The 27,873-nt window shown below is 41.8% G+C and overlaps 1 protein-coding gene and 1 long non-coding RNA gene across 2 annotated transcripts; both read left to right on the top strand.

The window, feature by feature from the left end:
* Positions 1-197: 197 nt before the first annotated feature.
* LOC114154399 (uncharacterized) lies at positions 198-10,800 on the top strand. Its single transcript, XR_003597561.1, has 3 exons — positions 198-287; positions 3,133-3,272; positions 9,732-10,800. It is a non-coding gene; the product is annotated as an uncharacterized LOC114154399 (long non-coding RNA).
* Positions 10,801-11,120: 320 nt separating this feature from the next.
* Positions 11,121-26,025, top strand: rflna (refilin A). The gene is made up of 4 exons (XM_028033456.1): positions 11,121-11,387; positions 11,469-11,825; positions 22,647-22,756; positions 22,837-26,025. The coding sequence occupies exons 2-4, from the start codon at positions 11,607-11,609 to the stop codon at positions 23,168-23,170; spliced, it is 663 nt and encodes a 220-aa protein (XP_027889257.1). The 5' UTR covers positions 11,121-11,387; positions 11,469-11,606; the 3' UTR covers positions 23,171-26,025.
* Positions 26,026-27,873: the final 1,848 nt, after the last annotated feature.

The following is a 27,873-nucleotide window of genomic DNA, read 5'->3' as shown; positions in this document are numbered from 1 at the left end:
GCCTGCGCCGCTGTACCTGTCCGGCCACTCCAAGTCGGCTGAAGGAGGGACAATATGTTTGCTCTGCGTGTTGAAGTTTCCCCACATGTCACGTGGGGTCAAAGTGGGCCGGTGGGACAATGGTCAGAGACCAACCTCAGATCCAGGCCCACCCAGCTGAACAAACCTGCCGCACAAACCCAAGCTGAAGTTTCAGTTTGGGTTCTGTTCAGCGTCTCCTTTAATCGCAGCTGGAAGGATTCTAGGAAACAAAAGTGCAGCAGCTTGCCTGCACAGAACTCCACTAGGTAAACAGTATTTTTGGCTTTTCGCATCGAGTACAGCTGAAGGGCGTGCTACTGTGTGCAAAATTTGTTATACTTTAAAGGGATAGTTTGACATTTCTAAGGGAAGTTTTGTTAAAACCTCATGTGAGAAAATTACCTCGTAGGAAATGGTTCTCCTAGCATGTCCTCTCAGTGTAAATTCAGATTTGTAGGCCCTGATAGCTCAATCTACAGCTAGATTTAAAGGGGATGGTAATCCCAACCCATAAACCAAAGCAAACCTTTGCCACTCTAAAACAACTCTAATATCAAAAACTTAATTTTTCTACTTTCTGCTATCACCATGTTTGATTTGGGCAAATATATGAAAAGAAACTAATTATGGTTTACATGAAAAATGGTTGTAGGAGGTAGAGGTTCACTTAAACTTTATGGATATATATACTTTACCTTTAAATATACGTACAATGGAGTATTAGAGCTTGGCTAAGAAAATTTCAAAAAAATTAATTATGAGAATAATGTCATGAAATTACAAGTTATTGCATTACGATAATAAAGTTGTAAGAGAATAAAGTCAAAATAATACAAGAATAAAGTAATAAAACGAGGATTTTATTCTCATAATAAGATTTTATTCTCTATGACTTTATTCTCATACTACTACAACTTTATCCTAATATTATTTCAACTTTATTATTGTAATTTTGTGACTTCATTCTCAAAATGAAATGGGTAATTCAGATGTTTTGAAGGGAAGTTCCATTAAGTTACTAGACGTATTCGTACGCTTCTCTGTCAGAAGACTGAGCCACAGTGAAGACATTTATTATCTACTAATATCAGCATCTTAATTTTAAAAGAAAAAGCATTTTAATTCGCAAGTTTGGAACAAAAATTGGGCAGGGTTTTAGACTTTCATCATCCCGAGGATTTATCCACCTTCCTACACACTAACTGCTAGATGACATGTTTCACTGCGGTTAAAGGAACTTTACTTATAGTAACTTACTCATAAGCTCACTTCAGAGTATTTGAACTGCCCTGATAAGTAGCAGAATGTCATTTTCAACATACTCGTCTGGTAAAACAAGTACTTGCTTTCTGCCCAAAACAAATCAAAGTTAGGAACCGGATCATTTCTTCAGTCAGAGTGAGTCAGAGGACTCTATCACAAATTAGTGGCTGCACAAGTTGACCTGGTTTTTTTTTTTTGTAAATGCCTTCCTGGAACGTAACGTGTTTGTGGAGTAAGTTTCACCAGGTTATTGTCTTCCATCCTGAAAATCCTCAGCTATCATTAATTGCCACCAGAGGTACCTGTTTGTCCGCTGCTGGCAGAATAAAATCAAACTGTAGTAAACAAAATAATTCCAGTCAAAGTAGTGTGCAAACATTAAAGGTGTTAACCACTAGTGTTTTAATTGAGCTGTGTGTAATCATTTGGGGACTGCGCAGTTGCCTTGCAGCGAGAAGGTCCATGTCCAGCACGCACCCACCTCTTTTAAAACACATCTGTTGGAAAGACTGAAATAACTTTTTTTTTCTTGCAATCTGATTCACCATCATGAAACTGAACTCAAGCTGAAAATCTCTTTGCGATTTCAGTTTCAGCATCCAGCTCACTCAGTGAACTGCACTGCTACCCAGTTCCTGCTCGTCTTTCCTCGTCGTTTTTCTTTTATGCAAAACAGCAAATGAACGTGTTAACTTTCCTTACTTGCACACAAACACACTTACATGACTAAGCTGAAAGCTACAGAGGTGCCTTCATGTTGTTACACTGAGTGGGAGTGCAACAAAGCGATTTCACTCAATAGAACAAGTCGGGGCAAGAGGGCTTTTTTGTTTTTTTCCGGTGTGGCACTGCTAATACACCCATTCCACACATCCCGGTTTGTTTCTTTGCTGCAAGTGTGTCCCTGTGTGTGTACAGGTTGAGACACGGGGATCTAAACACAGCCTGTTTATCCACAGCTGTGTTGAGCAACAGCTCAAAGACGCATGGCTCTGAAGGCCTGAGGCCAGACACCAGCTGCACAAAACAACAGCGTGTGTCACTGCAGACGTGTCTGACTAACAAGCCTCCGTCAACGGGAGCCCGAAAGCTCTGTCAGCACTCTTAGATTCTCGAATCATTTTTACAGTCAGTGTCCTGACTTATTGCAGGCACTCAGTCCAAAATGAAGCGCTGTCGAATGGGATGGTAGGATGAATACCAACCCCCTGAGGTAAACAAATGTCTGAAATGTGTTTTTGCGGATTTTACTGGCCAGGTTTCTTGCATATGTCTGTGCAGCAGTAAAATCCAATGCTGCTCCGCTGCTTGGTGGAACGTTAATTAGCTTAACGGGAACTGGAGCCCGCTGGTAGACAACTAACAGGACCGTCTCCTGAAAGCCAAATCCTTCTCTTTCAGTTTAGTACTAAATAAAAGCTTCCACTTGTTAAGTAGAAGTTAGCTGCATGGCTGACTTTGAAATGAAGACAAAAATCCATCTCTTATCTTTAAAATCCAACAGGGCTTTCATTCAAAGGTATTAGATAAACACAGTTTGGTGACGCACTCTCTGTTTGTTGCTTAAAACTGTCCCTGCACTTGACCCTGTTATGCAGACTCCATTATTGCTCTGCGTTTTTCATAGACAAATGTTCAAGTTTCTAAGAAATTCACCTAGTAAATAAGTAATTGTGTGCCTGTCCAAAGATCTACTTTGACATGATGACTTAAAAGCTGTTTACATGCAGAAACAAGAAACAGAATTCCAAGCATTTATCTGTTTCTGTTTTGGTTTGTCAGCTGCTGTTTCACATTTCTTAAAATCTAGCTTCGCATATTATGAGAATTTTTTTTTTTAATGAAAAGGTCAAACGCACGGCCATCATGGGTTCGAGTACCGGCTTTAACCCGCTTTCCTGTCTGACAACTCTTAAATGAAGCCCACTAGTGCTGACAAAAACAGGTTGGAATGTCTTGCAGCTGGAGCCACTTCAAACACTCGGGAGGTGAGTGATTCTTCATCGGTGTGAACAGAGCGTCTGCATAGAGAGGAAGTTGATGTTTTAATATCCCGAGGAAAATGCTGTGACCTTTTCTGTTTATTTGAATTAATTTTTAAAACAGTGCTGTCAGTTAAGAAGCTAAGAGTAAAAAAAAAAAAGAATTGCTTTAAATCAGATTTTGTAAATTGCAGCATCACATGCCAAGAATGATGGCACATTATTTACGTAAATCCGACTCTCGCTGAAATGCAAATTAGATGCATAACGGTGTGAAAACAAAAATCTATGTTGATTTATTGTTTAAAGAAGAAGTGAATGCATCCAAAAGATCAAACCATCCATCTATTTAAGGTGACGAAGCTGCAGCGACGCAGGACGGAGTCTAGTACAAGTTCTGTCACCAGAGTGCATCTGCCTGCTTTCTCTCTGCGGTTCTTCTGTTTCCTGGGCAATGATTAGTTTATGAATAACTGTCCACATAAACTTTACAACCACAGGCTCAACCAGGATCTGCTGTACTCTGTTTTTTATTATTATTTGACATTTTAGAGAAAAAGGGAACTGCAAAAATGGTGATTGCTCATGAAGGATGGCAGATCTTCAATACAGCGTCTAACGCTGCACTCAGTCAGTGAAGAGAATACAGCAAGACTTTGTCTTCATGCTCAGATCATACTTGCACAGTTAATCCACAACAAGTAGGGGAATTCCTCCTTAAGCAAGAGATCCAATCAGGTAAGTGATGGTTAAATAGATTAAGCAGCAGAGCTGACTCACTCAGGCAGACCTTTCAGAAGATTAAGTCGAAGGAGTAAAAAGCCTGCGGCTTTTCCAACATCTCTTGAATAAATATTTGTTTAAGGTAAGGCAAAAAAAATGGAGTCAATTATCACTTATTAGGTTGTCAACCTTTCAGAATTTGGCTCATCACGCTGGCAAGCATGCATTCGTAAGCAATAGCTTATGATTTTACACACACACATATTGAAGCTGGAGAGAAGTTTTTCTCTCTTTTTTCCATCACCGTTGAGGGCAAAAGCAGACATGGGTGGTCCACACTTGTCATTCCATCCCCAAGAGGCAAAAAGGCAGACACAAAGCACTATGGGAAATATAACCCTCGCTGATGGCAGAGCACATGGGGTGCTGTCTGCTTGGCAGGAGCACAAATCACTTTGGATGTGGGAGTTTGAAGTGTTTCCCAAGCAAGAGAAAAGATACTGCAGGGAATAAATCCCTGTGTCACTCAAGAGGAAATCCCGGTTTGCTTGATATCCCTGTAACCGGGCCCCAATCACAGCGGTCCAAACCCAGGGTAATAAATATTGCGTCTCTGTGGTGAGCTGCTGTCATGTTTACATTCATCTCAGATTTGTTGGATCAGATTTGATGCCCTTAGCTACCTGCGCAGAGCTAACACTCACAGCCTGAGCAAATACACAGAGAGCAAACAGGCCAGGCTGCTCCCAGGAATAGAGTGCAGTGCTTGTTTACACCGCAGAAGCACAAAGAGCGCGGTGAAAAGGCAGAGTGTGGAGACGAGAGCATCTGCAGGAAGACGAATGGGAGAGAAACATAAACAGCCGGTGTCTCTCTGTCCTCTGCCCCCGCTGTGACCTTTCCCCCGCTCTGCGTTTGTCCGTCCGGCTTGTCAGCATGACCACCGCGCACCTCAACAGGTCAATAAATAACACAGAGGATCAACACTCTTGCACAAAGCACAGATTACATCTCTGTCCCCGTTTCTGTTTTATGGTTTGGATACCAGCGACACTCCCCGCACACTGGTATTTGTTTGACAGGACGGTGACTCATGTGCACCAGGCGTATCTCAAAGCGGAGACAGACTATTGACTGTCTCTCCCCGAGTTTCCCCGCAGAGTATGGATTGGCATGTGAAACTGTATCGCTTCGTCAATCGCATATCTCACTGTTATGCATTAAGCGGAGCAGGTGTTGTGTGTACCTATCGACCGTTTCGCAGAAAGTTGCATGTGAGCGCAAATGTCAGAGGAGGTGGCACGCAGGTGAATCACTCTGATTACAGCTGAGAGTCAATGAGCTGCTAGCATGCAAAGCCAGCAGCTGTGGAGCCAGAGGGGCGGCTGCTGTTAGGAGGTCACCGTGTGAGCACTGATACACATGCGAACCGATCCCCTCAGAAAACCGAAAGGATGCAGCTCTGGAAAATGTTTCTCACTGAAAACAAACCAAATTTTAAAGCTCAGCAAAGCTGGGGGATAATCAATAAAACCCGTTGTTTTTCCTGAATGATGACATTTTTCTTCCACATGTCACGGTACATGTGGTAGGCATCCACACATCACTGGATCAGCAGTCTGTGAACACCTTGGGAAGATTTGGACAGTCCAATCAATCCAAACAATGGCAAAAAGAAAAAAAAGAAAGCTCCTTGCCACATATTAAGAGTTTATAATGGCGTTCCACCAGGTCTGATACTTGGACAAGTACTCTTTGTTTGTTTTATATGTACATTGACTAACACTGGATAAATTTATAGTGCTCTGCTGATTATGCTTCATCATAAATCCAAAAAGACTTCAATATCTAATCAAGTCATTAAACTTCAAGGCCTCAAATCTTGAATAAAGTTTGTTTTTGGAGTTAGACACTTTAGGAACACATTTTCAATGACCCAATTACCCTAAATGGGATTTCTAAATTACATTTTACTAAAGTTTTTTATGAAAATTGAACTCCCAACATCAACGTCTATTTCAGCGACTTACATTCCAACTTATATAATATTGCCAGATCAAGAAAACTCCTGCTCTGACTACTATGGAGCAACATTGCTGAGAAATCTTATAAATGAAGCACAAAATATTTCTAACTCCCAAAATATGATTTAATTCCATCCATCCATTTTCTGTTCACCCTTTGTCCCTAATGTTGTCGGGAGGGTTGCTGGTGTCTATCTCCAGCTACGTTTCTGGCGAGAGGCGGGGTTCACCCTGGACAGGTCGCCAGTCTGTCGCAGGGCAACACAAAGACATACAGGACAAACAACCATTCACACACACACTCACACCTAGGGAGAATTTAGAGAAACCAATTAACCTAACAGTCATGTTTTTGGACTGTGGGAGGAAGCCGGAGAACCCGGAGAGAACCCACGCATGCACAGGGAGAACATGCAAACTCCATGCAGAAAGACCCAGGGCCGGGAATCGAACCCAGGACCTTCTTGCTGCAAGGCAACAGTGCTACCAACTGCACGATTCACGGGTGCTGGTGTCATGTTTTGCGGTTGTGGGAGGTGTGGTAGACCCAGTGGACCCAGGTAGTAGAGAAAATGATGGTTTAATGACAAATAATGCACAATATCCAGGCAGCACAGGCGAGCAGAAGGCAAGGAGCTCAGAACTGGTAGCAACTAGAAAATACTGCAATGACGAGACAATGACATTTGACAACTGGATAGACAAGAACCTGACAAGGAACAAGAGACACAGCTGGGATCAATCAAGGGGTAGATGGAACTGGCACAGAAACCAAAATAAACACACAAAAAACTAAAATCCTCACAGTTAGAGACCACAACAAAACCTTAAGAAACTGAAATACCTGAATATCCTAGACCCCCTCTAAAAATGCTTATAACTGCCTATTTTAGTAGTTCAAACACCAGGTATAGCTTCATATGCATTAAAACACACAGTAGAAACAGTCCTAGCTAATATCCGCAGTCTTACTTATTTCTGCTCATGGGGGGTCAGCCAATCAGCCAATCAGTGCCACGGAAGATGAGCTGGCTGGATTGCCAGCCAATAGCATGTCAAGTTGCATTGCACCAAGGCATTTCCGCTTCCTAATCTTTTGAATTTTCTTTTTAATGCTCTAAATATCTTCTACAAAATAAAATCTGCGAATAGTCAAAGTTTCTGCAAATAATTCGGAGTCACGTTCCGCAGATAAATCACAGGTAAATTCACACAGAGCCGTGAATAAGCAGAGGCCCACTGAATATCGACAAGAGCTGATTATGAAAGGAGCTGCATTAGGCTAACTGATTTGAATTGAACTGCGCCACTGAAAATGTTTTTAATGATCCTAATGACTTGTGACGTTGTGATGGCTCTACCTTAAGATTACAACTGACTACGACTCAAGGAGAGAAACCTTGACGGTTACTGAGAAAGTAACATGGTGTGGACTGTCTTCTCCATTTGGGGAGCATCTCCAAACATTAAAACCAGATGTTACTGAAACCGCTGATGTGAGGATTCAAGGCTGAGATCTGGTTGGCATACTTGAAATTTGCCACCCCCGACCATCACGCAGCTAAGATAAGATAAGATAAGATAAGATAAGATAAGATAAGATTTATTGTCATTGTCATCAACAGATTACAACGAGATTGAGATTTGCTCGACTCGAGTTAAGATGCAGGTTATGTGTATATACATAATATACAAAGATAAAGAAATAAATAGCACAAAGCTAAAGGTCTCTCTTCTACTGAACGAACAGAGTAACAGGAGTGCAGCTTGTTTTTATGATTACATTGTGTGAAAACAGCATGGAGACCGGACACCTACGTGAGACGGGGAGGACTCACGGCTTAGAGAGCGAGTGTGTGTGGAAACCACAGTGACGTTCCCCGCCAGATCAAAACAACTGTCCTGCCAGGACGGGCCTCTTTCTGGTTTGTTTAGAATAAGAACTTTTCCAGACAGCAGGTGCGCACGCCTACGTGGACCGAGAGCAACACGCCCCCAGAAAGAATGTGGACTGCGTTTTGAAAATGCGGACGTGAAAAACTGAGGACCAATTCCAGAGCACGTCCGTCTTTCAACTGTGGCAAGCCAGTAGGCCTGGCACAACTGTGACCTGCCACCCAGCCCCAGCAGCGTCGCAGCAGAACAGGAACCCCGAGCCAGGCGTTCTTATGTCAGTTTAATTTGTATGACACCTTTTAAAAAGCGAAACGTCTATAAGATCAAAAAATAGGACGTTTGTTTTGCGTCTGTCCTGGTTCTGCCTGTGTGTGTGCAAGAATGAGGGGATCTGAGGCAGGACAGCTCTGAGACGGGAAAGGACGATGGAGCGCCGCAAAATGATTCATCAGCAGACAACTTGGCTGTCCTCCCCTCGACTCTGTCTCCATCCCAATCTCTCCTGGGATCTCAAACCCTCAACTGAAGACGTCTGATTGCAAAGCTCCTCAATCATCTCCAGCAAAAACGCTAAAAGGTGTCTGCTCAAAAATGCAGTGGGTTTGGCAGCCGCGGCGGAAAGGTCACGGGTCGGAGGAACTTTTAACTGGAGGAATGAGAAGTACAAAACAGATATCCAGGCTGTTATCCTGAAAAATGATTGATCGCGGCCTTTCAAAGAGTAATCCAGCTGCCTGATGAATGAAGGCACATGGAGAAAACATTGAGCAGGCCCTGTTGCAGAAAATACCGTTTTTTTCTTGCCTGCGACCCGTTAAGGTGACTCCTTCTTGGTGTAACATTCAATAAGCAAACGCATCAAAAGTTTCGTTTTTACAAGTCGCCTCATTACAGTGAGGGCTTGAAGCAAAAGTAAATTTTAAAAATACAGTCACTCTTAGTAACGTTTCAGCTTAGGGGGCACAAGATGACTTTTTTTGAAATGTTGGTGAACAAAGGCTTTAGTTTGTATATATAAAAGCTTTGGTATATGTAAGTTCCAACTTTAGACCTAAATGGAGCAATACCATAATTTGTTCTTGGTTCATTGTTCTCCAGCACTTTTCCAGTACGTTAGTTTGTTATTATTCATTTTGGAAAGATTAACAACATGTTTCCATGAGGTAGTTCTTGAGAACTGGTTCTCTAGTTGAGAACCATAGCTTTGCCTACATCCATCCACAGCAGGATGAAGAGACTAATGTTCATGTAACACTGAATCCAAGCCCTGCAGAATCACTGCAGCCTCTTCCTGAGGCTTCTTCATCTGCAGCCGAGCAACTCTCCGCTTCGATGTGCTCGCAAACACACTTTCTCCCACAAAAAGCACGCTCGTCGTCTGGGTCCGAGTGTGCTGAGGCTAATCTGTACCAGATCTCCGCGCTTATCCTCCAAATGCCTGAGGATCGACATGATGACCTGTTTAAGATGGAGACGATGACACAAACACACACCTGACTTGCAGGAACCGCAGTAAAACCTCGCTGTGCCGCTTCCTGCTGAGGGCTCCCAGTCGCCGGCGCAGAGGAATCCAAACAGTTCCCTCCAAACATGATTGCAGCTGCACATGCTTATAAAAGATGCCATTAAGCATACGCACAATCCAGACAACACACGGACAAACAAAGGGGCCGTAGTTTATATAAGACACTGGAGGAAGCATCACACATGATCCCCCTGAACGGTCGTGGTAATCGCCATGGAGAGCTGGTAGACCATCAAAAAGCTCAATCAGCTGCTTCTCTGCATTTCTATGCTGCCTTTCATTTTTGTTCTGCTTTAGAGCGACGGCGGGCACAGCAGCACTGAGGAAGAGCACCAGCAGGTACAAGTGGCAGCAAACCAGCCATAAAAGGTTTAGATCTGTGTCCCATAGCAACCCTGATGACTTCTGTCTGCTCAGCCGTTTTCGCCGCCCTGCCTGCCGGTGTGTGTGTGTGTGTGTGTGTGATTTTCTGTGAGTGGTGTGCAGCACAACCTATTTGGTTACTGGTGGATGAAGGTTCCCACCCATCTCCACCCAATCCTGAAATACACCAGTCTGCATAGTCAGACACACACACCCCCGCACATACACACAGACAGAGAGAGAGGAACTTCTTAACCTTCCTCTTATTGACTTAATACAGAGAAGATAAAATAAATGTCCAGCAATAATCGGCACTCATGTTTTTGTACGGCCTTTTTGAAGGAGCTGCGATTCGATTGGATTATAAGCTAATAAGAAAGCTTTCCATGTCAGATGTTCTGAATGTGTCCACATTTTAATTCTTTGATAATGCTACAGTGAGTTTTCCAGTCCAGGCTTGGATAGAAATGAGTTTGAGCGCTAAAGAACGCCAGTCTCATGTTAATCCATTTGCAGAGGATCCAGTTTTGCACAGGTGCATCTTCATAAAACAGAGAATACTTGGACAGTTCATTTGTATACATTTAAATTAGAACGACACATTTCTATGTGATATAGATGCACTGAACAGAGTGACATGTTTCATGCATTTATCCAGTTCATTTTCGATTTCCTGGAAGAGAATTTATTTTGTAGGAACACACACATACGGTTTTTCATACAGTGCTATCGGGCTTACATAAACACAAAGTGCTGACTTGACGGTTGTCCGACACAGAGACCCTCGTGAAGCTGCTGTGTTCACAGAAAACTGCATCCAGGCACGTTAGGGGAAAGTTGAGTGGAAGGAAAAGTCTAGTAGAAGAAGTCATACAATGAATTGTAATCTCATTCACAGTAAGGAGCTCTGTAGCTCTGTGTATTAGACCTTTTTTAAATTGACACGTTTATCAAAGTTTTTTTTTAAATTCTGTCTGACTAGATCTACTGATATACATAGCTGAAAGTTATGATAATTTATAGATAGATAGATAGATAGATAGATAGATAGATAGATAGATAGATAGATAGATAGATAGATAGATAGATCTATTAAAATACTTTATGAATTAAAAATGTAGGCTAATAACCTATTATTTAATATGAAACCTATAAAGGTTGGGTAGCTAATCAACAGCCACCTGGCTCATTTGTTTACAGCCTCCAACCTGCACAGCGGGAGACGCGAGACGCGCTCCCCCCTGTCGGTGGTGCGTGGAACTGATCCAGATCATGAGGGGCTGGACTGGATCCAGGTACAAGGAAGAGAGAGAGAGAGAGAGAGAGACTCAAGCTGGCAGGATGATCAAGAGGGAGCTCTCCTCCTGAGAGCACACAGTCCGCAGAAACACTGAAACAGCGCGGAGCGAAGGAGAGGAGCTCATCCAGATCGATGCCAGACGCACGCTTGGATTTTTTTTTTTTCTTCTAGAGTTTCTTTCTTCTTTTTTTTTTTATGAAGAAAAGCGACATTAAAATTGCGTCTCGTGGTTTATTTTCCTACAATCGGAATATTGCTCTGGATTAAATACGAGCATTCTCCACGCGCAGGTAGGCACTGTGATTCGATGAGAAATAAATGCAATTTAATAAGTGGTTGAATCTCCTCTGAATCTCACTTTCTTCATGCAGAAACCTTATTCAGAAGTTAAAAGGGATTATTTCTTCTCAGCGCGCTAGTTTGGGGGTGATTTTCACAATAAAAGAAGAAGAAGAAGCCTGCCCGGTCGACTTTGTCTACGAGCTTTTTCCAACTCTGCTGTCCCAGAAATGGTGGGGCACCTACATTTACAAGCGATGGACGAGAGCCTCAAAGGAAAGAACCGTGAAGGGCTGCTCGACAGTCCGGACTCGGGCTTGCCCCCCAGTCCCAGTCCGCCCTTCTGCTCGCTGTCTCCGGCTCTGATCGAGTCGCGCTCCGGCGGCTGCGCGACGCCCGTCGACAGCAATCAGGGATGTTACAGAAAGGAGAGCAGAGAGGGCAAGCTGGTAAGAAACCACGACACTGCCTCATCTGTGAGCTGGTTATTTTTATTTTTACAGACATCTTAGTGCAATTTTACTGTGATTTACTTCATGATAGTCATAATAATGACGGGGCTGACGGGGGACAAAGTGAAAATGTGAGGATTTTAGCTTTTGAGCAGAAACAGACTTGAGATCAGTTCCCTCTTGCACATCTGGAAGCTCTCTCTCTCTCTCTCTCTCTCTCTCTGAATTCCTCAGTTGCAAACCTCTGATCTGGCTCTCATGGTGGAGATGCCACTGGCCCCTCATTAGGAGGCATCAGGGACACGGGGTCCGGGGCCTCCAAGGTGTCCCCTCCAGATGAGACTTTCATGGCTTTTTATTATTATTATTTTATTTGTTGTTGTTTTTTTTTTTAGCAGAATAACATAAAGCTCAAGTTAAAGCTGAACAGAAAGGGAATTTAACACTAACCAGTGATTGCTAGAGATTTTTGCTTGGGTTTTTCTGACGAATCAAATGTAATCAGTTCGCTCTCCCGCATCTGTACACAAACCCCTCAGGAGATTTCTGTTGAAACCTGTTCCTACAGGCTAATTGCTTGTAAAACAGATCTGGACCTCCCCAACCTGTTTGAAGAGAAGCAGCTGTGCACCTCCTTTAACATTTCCAGGGTTATCCTGACTGATCCGTTCAACCAGAAAGGATTTGTTCCTCCTCTTTGACTTCATTAAGTAGAAAAATAATAATCATTTTCAAAAAAATAGTTGTAGGAAATTACAGCTTCCAATTTTTCATCATATCCTTCCTAATGTTTATGGTTCTTTTAACGAGAGACCAGAGAACTTGAGAGAACCCCTCCCCTACCTGTTGCTGACCACTGCTTCTCAGCTGGCTCAGGGAAATCTGTTGCATAGAGAAATGTTGCTATTTGAAAAACAAATTTGGTTGCAAAAATAAAAATTAAAAACATGCATGTCAAGGAATCCACTCCTCAATATGGCAACACTGATACACAACAACAAGTGGCAACGTCTTAGAGGTGTGCTGCATATTTTGGTATCGAAACAATAATAGAGCCAGTTTTGCCGATAGCGATACATATTCCGATACTGATACTTTTAAGTTTGATATATCATCAAACTTCTGACATTGAGGTGTTTTTGTGGTTTTCTCTTTCAATTACTTTGTTCTAACCGAGGACAGAATTTGAAGAAGTTTGTGGGTGTGTACAAAATGCTTTAGTAACGTTTGAACAAGATAAACAGAAACAATAGAACTACAGAACTGATTTGTGTGGTTCTTTTCCTCAATAAACAAAGTGGAAAAATAAATGGTCTTTTGAGAGAAAATCAAAAAAATCTTCTTTTTTTTTGGAGGTGGAGTTGAGAAACTGAACCGTAATGTCTGAAACTAAAGTATCGATGTTACCACGCTATTATCAATCCGATACCGATACTGACTTGGTATTGATATTATCAATATTTTTTGACAATTTATGTCAAACATCATTTCCTTAGTTAAGCTATGATAATGACTTTGCAGTTGTTGCAAAATAAGTTGACTTTCTGTTAAGTGAATAGCAGGAATTTGGGTCATGATGTAGATTTATGCCTTGCAGAAATATTATGAAGAAATTATATTTTTGATTAGTGTAATCATCAGAATCTCATGACTGCTCTGTCTGTGTTTAAAGAAGCACAGGTATCAGCGAAATCAAAGTTACCAAACATGCTCTAATCATCTGATATCTGATATTATTATGCTCCAGACACACCTTATTTGGGAGTAAACAACTTCTACTCATTTGGCTCTGCGATCAGCCAGCAATGCTCCAGACAAGCAAAAAGACGCTGCATTTGGTTTTTACTTCTAATCCTCCGAATGCTGCTGACGCTCTCTGCACCAGCAGACATTCACGTGCACAAATCGACATTATTCTTCCAGAGATGTTTGCTATCAATTAACCACAGAGTCGGCGCATGTTGAAGCACTTATTCAGCTGAGGACAGTCGCCCTTCTCCACCCCTGCCTTCCCCCACCAAAAAGAAACGACAGGATTTGATTAATGGCAACTGCAAACGTTTTCTCGTCTTCCAAAGTGAACAAGAATGAATTTTAACGAGGCATCCCGCGGTGACCTGTGTGTCACAACCATCACGAGGGAAAGTCTAATGCAGGTCACTCCCGGTTCCCGAAGCCTCCCGGAACATGCCTACGCAGGTCGAGGTGACGGCTGAAGAGTGTGAAGGAGGGAACGGAAAAGCAGAGTTTCTGCAGCCGAGCGTCCGTCTGCTGGAGCCTGACAGGAAACTCTGAATCCTCTCGGACCAGTCCAGCTCTTCCAAACGTCAGCCTCTACTGGACTTGTCTCCCTTTTTGTGTGTGTGTGCGCGCTTTTCACGTTTTACACATTTCCTGGTGTGTTTTTGTGTTGTTTTCACATGCCGGAGAAAAACAATCCCCCTTGCTCCCCCACCAGCTCTATTTTGGAGTGCAGGGGGTTTGTCAGAGCAGCAGCAGGCTGTGGCATAAGTGTTTGATGACCTCCAGCTTCTAAACACGGATGAATGTTCAGACAGCCTGTCTGTTCACTAACCTGGCTGAGGTTCAAGATGTGTAGATACCAAACAGCTTTCTGTTTTTCAACACAAAGACGTTCTTAAGATATACTTCAGATGTATAGACAATGTGTGATGATCTGGTCATCTTTAAGCCACGATGCCAACACGCTTTACTGCACAGATTCCAGATATTTCTAGACTTCTCAGTCTGTTATGTTGATTTTACATAAAACATATTAACGTTCACTATGAATATATGCAAGATATTTCTATAGTAGGCAGGAAGGAAGGAAACAAGGTAGGACACAAAGAAGACAGTAAGAAAGGAAGGAAGTGAGAAAGGCAGGAAGGAAAGTCACAAGGATGGAATGAAGGAAGAAAACAAAGAAGGAAGGAAGCACAGAACAAGAAGGCTTTAGTAAAGAAAAAGGAAAGACAAAAGGAAGATGCATAGGAAAGGAAGGAAGGGTACAAAGAAAGAAGGAAGGAATGGAAGTAAGATAAAGTTTGAGGGAGGAATGAAGAAAGAAGGAATGTCTAAGAAAGACTAAGGAAAACTTAAGAAATAAAGGATGGAAGGGCTCAAGGAAGAAATGATGCAAAGATGGACAGAATTAAGGGAAGAAGAGAAGAAGAAAAGCATGGAAGTAGGAGAAAGGTTGGAGGAAGAACACAGGGAAGGAGAAATACACATGCAAGGAAAGAGGTAAAGGCACAAAGAAAGAACAAATGACACGAGAAAGGAAGGAGAGAACATTTAGAGAGGAGGATCAGGAACAAAACCTGGAAATACAAACAATTTTCCAAATTCCTGCTTCCCTTTTCCATTCTTGTCTGAGAACTGCTGAAATCAAACTGCAGCCTTTCCCAGACAGCGTGGAAGCAGCACTGCTCTGAGTTTTGCTCCAGGCCAAAGGAGAGCCCTGAGTTAGCGTCGAGTTTCAATACTGCTCCTAAATAGTTTCACGCACTTCCATCAAATTCAGAGCAAACACAGGATGTAGAGTCAGAGGCCTTTGCCGTAAAGAACAGCCGGCAGCTGGAAATCTGTGTTTTGCTTGGCGCCGCTCCGCCCTCAGCGGCCGGCTCTGCATTGTGCATTGTGTGAACTGTAGACTGCTCAGCTGCAGACCATTTCTTCTGGGCTTCCAGGCGGGGTTTCTGCTTTGTCGATGTGACACGCTGCCTTTAGAGGTGACTGCCCTCCTTTCACCAGTGTTTGCTTTGCCAGAACTCTTTGCAGAGAAACGGCCAGACCGGAAGGCCCCTCTGCTCGTGCGTGTTGCAGGCAGCGGCAGAGGGAAAGCTGATCACACACACTAGTACAGCGTGTTCAGGTCACAGCAGAAAACGAGCCGCCTGTCGACTCGCTTCGTTAAGGCCTCGGCGGCGAGTCCAGCAGTTGCGCCGCAGCTCAGAGAGGGAGCGCTGCCGCCCTTGGCCCGCTGTTGCTCGTCTCTTCTGGTGGCCGGGCCACGGCATGTGACGGCCTCCTCTGTGTGTAACCCGAGAGCTGCAGAGAAGCGGATCTCCACCAACCAGAGCATTTGTACCCACGCGACAATGTGGGACAATGTTGGACAATGTTGGGGAAAAACTTGACTCATACATCGGCTTGTCGCAATACACCGATTAATCGCACGATAAATGAAAATGAGCTTAATAATTTCCTTTTCCATGATTTATCTTTTTTTTTTCTCTTTACTCTCCTTCTACCAAAAAGTGGATGATAAAAGTCATCCACTTTTATCATGCTGATGCTTTGGTCTCGACTGGCCCCTTGTTTTTGATGGACAATTTTGTTTACAGAGATTTTATAGTTCATATTGTTTGTTGTTTCTGTATCTTGTTTATTTAGTTTGGATATTTAAAATGTCTTCCAGTTCAAGTCTTGAATCTTCATTAGAATTTAAAGTTTATTGATCTTTAACAATGTGTTCTTGCACTAATATACCATTACCATTAAATCACTTGAAAGTGATCTCCAAACAACAATATTTATCGTTTATCGCAATAACTTCTGGGGCAATTTATCGTCCAGCAAAAACTAGTTGTTGTGACTTCGCCTGCAGTCTTATGGTAGCTCGCAAAATTTTCCATTCCCCTTTAACCTCTTCACGTTCCCCCAATTACAAACGCAATGATTAAGGTATTGTGTTGAGATTAGTATTCACTTCCCGTTACAGTGCTACCCCTAAATAAAATCCAGTGTAGCCAGTCGCCTTTAGGAGTCTCCTTGGTAGCAAACAGGGTGCTCCTCCTTTGTGTGATTTAATCTCAGCATAAATGGAGCTGTTCTGACGGTTCAAACGGCGTCACAAAGCAGACAGGTCAAGAGAGAAAAGCTGAGGAGAAATTTATGACAGGGTTAGGTTATAAAACAATATACCCAGCTTTGGTGTGGAACGCTTTTCGATCCATCACCTCAAAAATAGCAAGAGAATGGCACAGCTGCAAAACGTTCACGTTCACCTGAAGGGACAAGCTGGGCAGGGAGAGCATTCATCTTGGGAGCAAAAGGTCATTTTTGCCTGTGGTGGAGCTGCAGAGATATAAAGCTCGTGTGGGAGAACCTACTGAAAAAGAAAATATATGTTTTGTCATTTACCGTGGAGAATTTCTCATAATAATTTTGATTTGTTGTCGTCCTGAAAAATTTCAGTTGTTGATGGTAAATATCATGGTCCATGAAAGCATCAATGAATATCAGTCAATTTGGAAAAAATGGTTAAATGCAGTTACTGTGTGCAGTTTAGAGACATAAATCACACTTTTTAAAGTAGATTGCATTGAAGAAGCATATTGTGAATATGCATATTTTTCAACATTATTTCTGTTTGTGGTGCTGTGAATGCTGTGCCATGCAGTCACAGCCAAACTGTTACTTAGAAAAAAAGTAATAAACAGGGATTTTACCACAATCTTTATCATTATCACAATAGTACCACAAAATGTCACTCTAAAATCCTAAATCCATGTCGCCCACCTTTAGTCCAGTCAAAGCCCAGACCTAAATCCAGTTGAGAGTAGGGCTGCAGGACATCAGAAAAAAATTGCAATGGCGATAATATTTTTTAAATATTGCCATGGCGATATCAGGTGTGATACATGCCTGTTTTATTCTTCCATCTCTTTCTAATCTGTGCTGCCTACTTTATGTGACCTTTAGCATTTTTAGCAATGTCTTTTGTGTCCTATAGTAGACTCCAAGTAGTCCTTTGCGATGTGAATATTGCAGACACTGATACTGCGATACTCGCAATATATTGTGCAACTTTAACTGAGAGTCTGTGCAAAGACAAGAGAGTTGATGCACACAGACACTTTCCTCTCAGTCTGACTGTGATTGAGCTATTTTGCAAAGAAGAATGGTCCAATATTTTTGACCTCTGGAGCAAAAGCAAAATCAGAATAAAATACAATCAAGTTCTGTATCTGTTTGGATGAAATTTGAGGTTCAGAATATACGAACATGTTTGTATTTGTGTTCTGATCTGATGAAGTCTTGATGACAAGAATTGGTTCTTGTCCACAGTTTGGTCAAATCTGCTGCTACCTTTATCAGCCTGGTAGCGATGCAACTAGCACTCGTCTTGTTTCCTGTCTGCCTGTTAGCCCTACATGAAATTCTGGAGAAATCCACACAGTTTACATTGTGATTTTGTGGTTTCTTCCAATGTTCCCCACTGGGCGTGACTAGGAGCAAAGAGGGTGACAGGTTAAGCCGCACGCTGAGCTGCATGTGGACAGTTTGACTCACATTAAACGCAACCCTTCTAACAGAAGCCTTCCCTGCTTTTTTTGCACCAAGTGGATTGAAAATAAATCTTAAAAAGAGTGTCTGTTCTCAGGTTGTTGAATCTGAAATGAAAAAACAAAACAAAACTGGAACTTCCTCATTTTTTTCAGTCTGTGTGTTTTTGTGTGTGTTTTTTTTTTACTCAATGATCCAGTAAAGACATTCTCAATACTTTACTCCAGCTTAAACTTAAGTTCTGGTTGTATTTAACTATTTACAGCTAATAAGATATGTAAAGGCGGTCATTTTGATCTACTTTCTGAAGTCACGTCCAATCAGTCTGTCATTAAAATCATTAGAGCCATTAAAGGAAGGCCAGGTTAAGAAAACAGAAAAATAATCTCTTAGCGAATGAGCAAAGTGAGACGGAGCTGCGCGGTCGTTGTTTTAAACTTTAGCGTTGACCTTCCCTGCTGATCTTTGCTGTGTCACTTCTCTATCACCTCATTACCCGTTTCCTTCACTCCACTGGGCTCCAAGCAGCACCACAGACTTTTCTTACTCTCTTACTTTTCTTGCCATTTTTTCCTCTAATTTTATATTAGGCAAAGGCTAGTTTGAAATTCTCAAAAGTGTTACCTTAACTAATACCAACCGGGTTTCATGATGGTAAGAAATATCGATGTCAAATACCAATCGCTTGTGTTTCAAACAGAAAAGCAGCAATTATTCCTTCTGCTGGTAATATGAAATATCGTAATAATTATTACAGTTACAGTCATGCTATGTGCATTTGTGGAGGAATCCATATATTTGCATACACTGTAATAAGAATCATAACATTTTGTTTTCTCTCTGTCTCATATTAAAGTAGAGTAAACTTTATCTGATTTAGGTCAGGTAAAATTACCAATATTATCTCAATTTACTATAGCAGAATGTTGACAGATGGATCATTTTTACTATTTAATTACTTTCTTCAAAGTCAGAAGTTTACAGACAAAAAGATTACTGTGCCTTTAAACAAACAGGGAGAGCCCAGATGATGATGATGCTTTGCAAGCCTCTCTCCTTTAACACTTGAGTTAAATGCTTAAGCAAATATATAAACCTGGACTGAAATGTCACTCAGAGAGGAAGAGGTTATTGCTCCAACAGTCTCATAAAAAGTCAGATTAAAGTTTGCAAATCCATCCAGGGACAGATATGAAGATTTTTGTCCCAGTCTTGGTGCTGGATGGATTGATGCTTTTCAAAATAGCATATATGCCATCAGGGGCGCAACTCCATATTTTTGTGGTGGATGCGAACATATCTTCGGCGCCCCCCCATATATCGAATGATGACTGAGGCCTGCTCTTGCTTTGAAATATCAGGTGTGCAGTCCAGTTCCACTGCAAAGTACTTAGAGGACTTGATCTTGGCAGATATTTTACTCAAAACACACTCTGATATTGAATCTAAAAATTCATTCTGAGTGCACCATGTCAGATATCCAGTGGTTTGTTTGGAGACAGCCTTTCTAAGATGCTCTGCCAGTGTTACATCATATCGCGCTATGAGCTCAAGGATTCCCAGAAAATTTCCATTTTTAGGATTTCCTAACTGAGAATTTTTCCCCCTTAGTGGCAAGTTTCTCTCTGCAAGGAAAAGTATGCAGTCGATAACTCTAGTCAACACACTTCTCCAGTGTGCTTTTTCAGCTGCCATGGTTTTCTGCAGTTCACTATCAATAGTTTTACCTAGGCGTAAGCGAAATGCCATTTCTTTCCACGTCAGATAAGCATTTATGTGAGAACTACTGGTTTCATGGTGCTTCAGTGTTTTTGAAAGACATCGCCAGTTATTATACCCCTCCACAAGGCATGTGTCAAGAACTTTAGCTTCACCAAAAAGCTTACATGCAAAACAATAGACTCTGTTAGTATTTTTAGAATACAGTAACCAATCTCATTCAACTTTCTCTCCATTAGACAGTAAACGAAAACAGTATGCTTTGGAAAAACACCTCTTATTCTTCTCTGATCTTGGATATGGACCATCAGAAACTTTCTGTGGGCCATTTACAACCATGTACTGCCTAAATGTGTCCCCCATTTTGTGTGGTAAAGGCCATTCAGATGGTTCTTCTGAATAAAGCCTTGTCTCGGCTCTCTCCTCCGCAGCTCTGTGCTTCTCTCTCTCTTCATCATCTAGTCCTCTCTGCTCTTCCTCTCCCTCATCTGCACCTTTCTGTTTCTCATTCTCTTTTCTCGTGGTTGACTCACCATGACTGCCTGCACTAATTTTCCCCAAAAAAGAACACGATCAAAGATGGTCATCAGAAACTCAAACCATCGTGGTATATAGGTTTTTGTTGCTTTCCTAATGCCTACCTGATCTCATCACTTGTCTCCTCTATCACTGACCTCATGTCTGTCTCCTTCATCCCTTGTCTGTGGTGTTCTCCACTAAGTCATGTGGTCAAAAAAGCATTATTAGTTGTAAAAATTACAGATCTTACCGTTTTTAAAAATAATGTTTAAAAATTTGTGCTTGAGATGGACTAGTTGCTCCCTCACTTCCACCTGCATTAGACCAACCTGTTGCCTTCCCCTGTCTGTCCTGATTCTTCCTCTTTCATCATCTTCTCTTCTTTCTCTCCACCATCACAGCTGAATGACATCAATTTTGTGTTAAATAGGCTTAAAACATACAGCAGTCAAACTACAATAGAAATTAAACTTTAATTTAAATCATCTCCTTGTTGGATAACCGTTACTGATTGGACATTACATCTGATCTGACTTATCAGATACATCACAACACCACTGTAGTGGTATTGAATAAGACATTTAAACTCAAGTGTCCCCCTGCCAAAAAGGTTGGTAAAATAGGTCACCAACCTTTTTGAGTTTAAGGGCTTTAGTGACTCTGATGACTAATTTGTCTGATACACGCATGAACTTGAACAGCTCATCTTTAATTAAAGAATCCATAATATATATGAGTGAAAAAAATGCACCCAGGAGGGCTAAGTGTTGGACCATAGCTGGGCACTGCCGCCACAGCAGCTTTAGCTTTCCTGTGTTAATATTTCCTGAGTTTTATTTCGGTCATTCTTACTTAGTGCGCGGTTATGTGTCTGTGACAGGTTTATGTATCAGATATTCATAGAAATACAAAACAAATCGCGTCCCTTAATGGTTTAATAGGGGAGGCAACTTTTAACAGCCAAATATGGGACGATTCCGTATTAGGCTAGCTGCTAGCTTTAGCTAACTTGATTATTTACAGCCCTCCTGTCCTGCTAATACACTGACGGTACTTACCTAATATCTTTCAACCACATTGAAAGGCTTTTTTTCATCCCGCCAACATCTTTATCCTTCTCCCTTTTCCTTTTTCTGTTTTGCGCCCCGGACAGCTTTTTTTTCTGCCGCTCCATTTTGTCAAGTGCACTATGAGTGGTAGTCTAAAATAAAAAAAAAAAACGCGCCTGCGTACTCTTAGGGGCGCGTGCACAGCCACCTGCATGGGAGGAGCAGAGGGGCGCCTAATCAGTGCTGTTCCCCTGTTATTGATCATTTCATTCTGTTAATTATAGAAAATGCCAACAAGAAAAAAACATTTTTCGAGACGGGGTTTTGGCGCCCCCTCTAGTGCAGCGCCCCTATGCGTTGCATACCCTGCATACCCACTTTTTGCGCCACTGTATGCCATGCATGTATGTTAGAGATTAAATTTGAGGTTCAAATTTGCTATTTTAAACATTAAAGTGCAATTAAAGGAAAACTGGGAAAATAATACAAATCAATGAACAAACACCCAGAATATAACTTTACAAAAATAATGGCCAAAGTAAATTTTTGCCAAAGGACAATTTAGATATTTGGGGGGGGGGGGGGGGTCACTTAGACCATTGTTTAAGGAAGATGATGATATGCAGTAAATACATCCTATAATTCAAAGAACATTTAGGACAATCATTTAAGAACAATGCTGATTTAAAAGAAAGGAATCGTGAACAAGAAGTTTGAAGTTGCAACCAACTGAATTCGCCTTTCGTAAAAGCATAGAAAAAAACGCACCGGGCTTCCTTCCAGCAACAGGTGGGGGATGGGCAGTACTTTGGGTAACCCAACAATTGTCTCTGGGATCACGTTGAAAGTCTTTAAAATGTAGGAGTACAACAGAAAATTTGATTCGTTTGGAGGCTGCTAACGCTACTGCCTCCTGCTGGCAGAATAAAAAAGTTTTGTGGCTTTTACAAGGAAGAAATATTAGCTTGAAAATATAAGACAATAAGGGCAAAGTTGCTGGATGAGTGCTATGACAGTTCTCACCTGGGAGTGTCTGCGGAGTGAGGGTGGGCTCAACGGGGTTGTTAATCTGGGTAGTTTACTCTGTTGAAACCCATCAACAAGGCTGCATTTCTCTTCTTTCTTTCCTTTTTTTTTACAAGAATTTCTTGAAAGGCTACATCAAAAGTAGTTCAACAGGTCTTACATGGGGCTGTGAGAAAGTGAGTCATAAATTCCCCCTCCCCTCTTCCCACAGCTGCCCTACCTGTTGCTGAACTGTGCAGGAACAGACCCGAAGTCGCGCATGCACCCGGTGTTCTACGGAGAGAGCATCGAGGTCAACACCAAACCGGAGCAGGAAATCAAGTTAGTCATCATGCAGTCGATTCTCTCTCGCTCATGTAACCACCGACACGTTCCTAAACGGGCCCCTCTGTCCCTTTCAGGTGCACGTCTGCAGTCAAGTACGACTCCGACAAGCACTACCGAGACCGGGTGGTGTGCGCCCCGGTTCCCATGCCCACTTCCTTCAGCGAGACGGTGGTGGCGGTGCAGAACTCCACTTGGAGAAGCTACAAGACGCAGGTGTACCTGGAGCCGCGGCAGAAGCCCGTCAGCTACCAGAGCACCACCATCATCTACCCAAAACACGCCAAGAACACTTACCGCACCACCCTCAACTACAACCCCACGGGCGCCCGCCGCTGGTTCGTGTCCACGGTGCAGCTGGAGTCCAGCGAGGACACGAGCCCCTGCGTCATCTACACAGAGGACCTGTAGGGCTACATGGCGTCATCAAGAGACTTCATTTGAACTTTTACCTTTTTTTAAAAAATTTTAAAATAGTGTGTTTTTCTCACCATAAGGAATTTGGACAGATCCACACTGGAAGAGAAGTGCCTGGAGTTTTAAACCCCCGCTCTTAATCATCAGAGTCAGAGTATTTTTGATTTCTGCTGTGGCGGTCGTGAATGGGGCCTTTGGTGCTCTGCAGCTGCCCTGCAGTGGATAATGTCTTATTTAGCACGAGAGCTAACAAGCTCAGGACCTGTGCTCCCCCTTCTGGTGGGACTGGAGCATTGCTGACAGTAACCTTCAGGTTCCTGGTGTCTGTATATAGAGGAAAGGGAAAAAATGAAAATAAAAATTATCGACACGTGCTGTGGATTTTACCCAGTCACACCGATGCAAAGTGTTCTGAATATGGCTGTATTGCACTTGTTTTCTACATGTCGCAGTTCCCTCAGAGGACCTGGAGTAGTGGTGGGGAATTTCTGTGCTGCCTCTGAAAAGTGGACCAAAAATAGATTATTTCTTTTGAGTAACTCCATACGCTGGAGACCAAAAACTCCAAAAGCGACTCTGGGCAGCATCTCTTCTCATCAGCCGAGGTTAGACTGAGGACACGAGCACACAGTGATCTGAAAACCACGCCAGATAATCACCAACTCAGCTTACTATTCTGAACTTGGTAGACGGGATCCTATCTCGTTGGCGCTGAAGGGCTGCGATAAAAACGGTGGTCACAGAATTAAGGCGGACTTAGTGTTATTTATTGAAATGTAGAAACTAGAATTGCTTGGGACTGTGTGGCTGTAAGACTACATGGTCTGAACTTAAGGGAAAAGTGGAGGGAAGGGCCATTTAGGAAAGGTGAGCTTATTTCACACAGGAAATAAAAGCTAAAGACAAAGGAGCAAATTTATTTAGTATGAATCCAGAACAGTTGGGCACAGAGGCTAGCAGCTAGTTTGAGAGGAGCTGAGACCAAAGCTAATTTCTTCCATTTGAAAACAAATTCGACAACAGATCATAGCGGCTAATGCTAAAGCTAATTTATAAACTAGTTAAATCATGTCACGTTTGAATCGGGCGCTTATTTACATCAATGGTGGAAGTGCAACACCGATAAGCTTCCTGTGGAAAACAGATCTGAATAGAACATGACTCATCTTTAGTAATAATAGCACTAAACATACACCAACTTAAACGCTAATTTAGTGATCTTGACTTTGCTTTATTTTGGTGCCGTACTGTTATTCTGACTTGAACATGTTCTCTGCTCAGTACTTGTTTCATACAGGGAGATCACTGGTAACGGACCGCCTCCAACGGGCCTCGTCATGTAAATAACCACCCAACGCAGTCGGGACAATGTTGCTGTTAGCTTCGGCCTTCAGGACCAACTAGTCTGAGAGGATACTAAATAAAGGCACCAAGAGAGTTAAATACATTTAAGACAATCATTTAAATGATTTTCTTAAAAGATTTATATATATATATATATATATATATAAGCTTCCTGATGTAATATGTAAAATAAATGTCAAATTGAGGTTCTTGAAACCAGAGAGAACTTAATTGGATGTTAAATCCGATATTAATTGCAAATCTTATTTTAAATTCCATGGAATTATCGTGTGGAGCCGTTTCTGATCCGATGTGTATAATTTTTGATCGTCTCCACATCTAGTGTGTCCAAAGCAGAGCCGTGAAACCGCATGAGAGCTCACTGGTGAAGAAATCAGGGGGTTTTCTGTTCCTTACGTGTGTCTCAAATGTATGAAAAAAATATATTTCAGGTTGCTGAATAAGACAACTAATCAGACTTTACCTCAAATTTCCCGTGGTATTTTATTACAAATATGTATTCCTTTTTTCAGGTGAGGTTTGGAGTTTGTCTTTTTTTTGTTTTTGTAGGATTATTATTATCTGAAGTAGGCATGGGCCGGTAAACAGAAAAAATAAAAATACTTTACGGTTTTACAACTTCAAAGATTTTATATCGACGCTCCTTTTATGAGATGCCAGAGAAAGTGCTGTAGCTACCAGAAGGTGCTGCACACTGCCACACAGCTGCCTGAAAGAAGGCCACTACATTTTCCCTGACTTGCAAAAAAACAAAAAAACAAAACAGTTTGGCTGCTTGGAAACTTGGGTGTGGAAACAAAGGAGTGGCACAGATCAGCCGTGTTCACACAACAACATTTGGCAAATTAAAAGCAATCTAAAAAAGATAATGACATCATTAGCATATAAATCTGGGTGTTATCGCTGTGTTAGCATCGCATTTTAACTCGAGGCCACCATCCTGGCCCATGCCGAGTTTGAGGGAACCTCCGGGTCAGAGTGGAGGCGCACTGACAGGAGGGCGTAACGCTGAGGCAGTGCAGTGAGACGGGTGACACAGAGGGGAGAACAGTAAGTGTAGATAGAAAGAGCTCAGAAAGAAGGAATATTTGCAAAGAACGAAAATGTAAGAAAAGGGAAATAGTTCTCGCTGAGGTTTTTGTTTTTTTCGTACCAAGCTAGAAGTTCCTGGGAGGTTTGAGTTATCCTTGTGTTGACGGTCTGTGAGACGTTTGGTTCTGATGGAAGAAAGCAGACAGATGTTATATTTAATACCTTGGTGGTTTTATATCTGATAACTGTTTTGTTTTTTTGTCTTTAACACTTGACATAACATTTGATACTGTAAAATATTGTCCTATTGTATATGTGGCATCGAGGCACTTCATAATTCTCTTTATATTTTTGTACGTCAATCATTGTTCCAGTTCCTATGAGAGGTATTATTTAAGAAGATGTGTAACCTTAATGAATAATAATAATAAAAAAAAAAACCAATTCCCAAATGGTTCCAGCTTGAGTATTTGTTTTTGAAACTTGGAGTTCTTGCTTCTTATTTTCAGCTTTTAAGCAAGACTTTCAAAGAACTGAGAAGTATGAGCTCCTAACCTATCAATTTCGACCAAAATAAATAACTTATGTCAGTTCAGCAAGTTAATTCAGAATAGTAACATATTTTAAGTGCAAGTAATATTTTGTTGAGTCATGTTGGTTGTTCACAATCATGGGGTTCTCCACACTTCAGAAGTGTGGACCCAGTGTCTGTAAATCGGGGTGTCAGTGGTGCCGAGTGCACAGGCATTAATATCAGACTGTAACTAAAATAACAGCAGCTCCTGCAGCAGAGCAGAGTTTTGGACCAGCGCCTCGGGTCTCTCTCCACAGACGCTCACATCATTTCGCCAGTTAAACAGGACTGGGGCGCCCCCTGGTGGAGTGGCGAGGAACATCCCAAAACATGATTCTCTATTCAGGAAGTCGTTGCTCTTTGACGGTTTGGGTTTCAAACAAAAACAGTTCAAATTTCCTAAAGAAGGAGTCAACATGTACATATATATATATATACACACAAATCTACTTAATAAATTATGACAATTTTATTTGTTGTTTTGGTTTAAGTGTATATTTAGCATTTGTTCACCTTCTTGATTTCTGATGTACCAGATGCTTTTCTTGCCTTATAATTATTTGTAGGCCCTCAAATATGGACTACGATAGCTGGAGGAAATCGGAGGAAGCTTGGAAGCTCCAGTCCTCCAGGGCTGCTGTCCTGCAGTTTTTAGATGTGCCACAGGTACAAAACACTGGAATGAAATGGCTTAATGACCTCCTCCTTGTGTAGATCAGTTCTCCAGAGCCTTAATGACCTAATTATTCTGTTCAGGTGTGGTGCAGCAGAGGCACATCTGAAAGTTGCAGGACAGCGGCCCTTGAGGACTGGAGTTTGACACCCCTGCCTTAGACTGTCGTCTTAACTGGGAACTTTGTGAGCAGCAAAGTGGAAATAATGGCAACATCTTAACACATCAGCTAGCATGCTAAAGTGTGGGAGAAAATGGCGCTATGGAAATGACTGCGACAGTTAGGATAAAGCTAACATAGTTACAAAGTTGCTTTAAAAAGACTATAATTTAAATTTGCTGTGCCTATCCCAAAATAATATTGAGTTGAAAAGCTGCGTATGAGCGAGGCGGCCAACAAACCTGGCTCAGTTGTAGTTGTACCAGTTGTGGAAACACTCAAAGACACGTGACCCAAGTCTTAAAGTTTGAAAGGCAATTCTGATGACTTTTTTTTAAAATATATGACTTTGAAGTAAAAATAAAAACATATTTTAGCATTTCTAACCAACCTAAAATAGTTAAAGTTTAGTCTGATTTAATGGCAATCAATGAGGGGAAAAACAGGTTGTATTTTTATACAGAGTTTATAAACATCTGGTTTCAGCTTCACCATTCAGGCTCTTCTGCACCCTGATGATAATGAGAACTGCTGTATTTTGGTGCCATGTGATGCTTTTTTAAAAGATCAGCGTAACCTACCCCGTAGATATTTACATTTTAACCTACCATTTATGTTGTATGTTTTTTCCAATATGCAAAATGTTGCAACATTTATAACACGACTAGAATACAGTTGGATCATAATTTCCACACTTTGTGAACAGTTTCCTTATACGAGCTCGGGAGTTTCATCTGCTTCACTAAAAGAGGATCCCGCTTTAGAAATATGAGCTGACTGAAAGATTTGCTTGCACAACCCCTGCTGGCGCATAGCCGTCATTACTCCAGACCTTCCCTGTTGAGCCAAACTCAACCAAACCAAGGGATGAGAGAACAATGAACCTAAATCCA

The sequence above is a fragment of the Xiphophorus couchianus genome, chromosome 12 (assembly GCF_001444195.1).
Source record: "Xiphophorus couchianus chromosome 12, X_couchianus-1.0, whole genome shotgun sequence".
Taxonomy (NCBI): Eukaryota; Metazoa; Chordata; class Actinopteri; order Cyprinodontiformes; family Poeciliidae; genus Xiphophorus; species Xiphophorus couchianus.
Note: the sequence above shows the minus strand (reverse complement) of the source record. Positions and strands in the feature narration are given on the sequence as shown.

Bases quoted from the DNA above. Each gene is read 5' to 3' on its own strand.
- rflna (XM_028033456.1), top strand. From the start codon at position 11,607: ATGGTGGGGCACCTACATTTACAAGCGATGGACGAGAGCCTCAAAGGA. The intron at 11,826-22,646 runs GTAAGAAACCAC...CTCTTCCCACAG, and splicing joins AGAGCAGAGAGGGCAAGCTG to CTGCCCTACCTGTTGCTGAA. The intron at 22,757-22,836 runs GTTAGTCATCAT...TGTCCCTTTCAG, and splicing joins AAACCGGAGCAGGAAATCAA to GTGCACGTCTGCAGTCAAGT.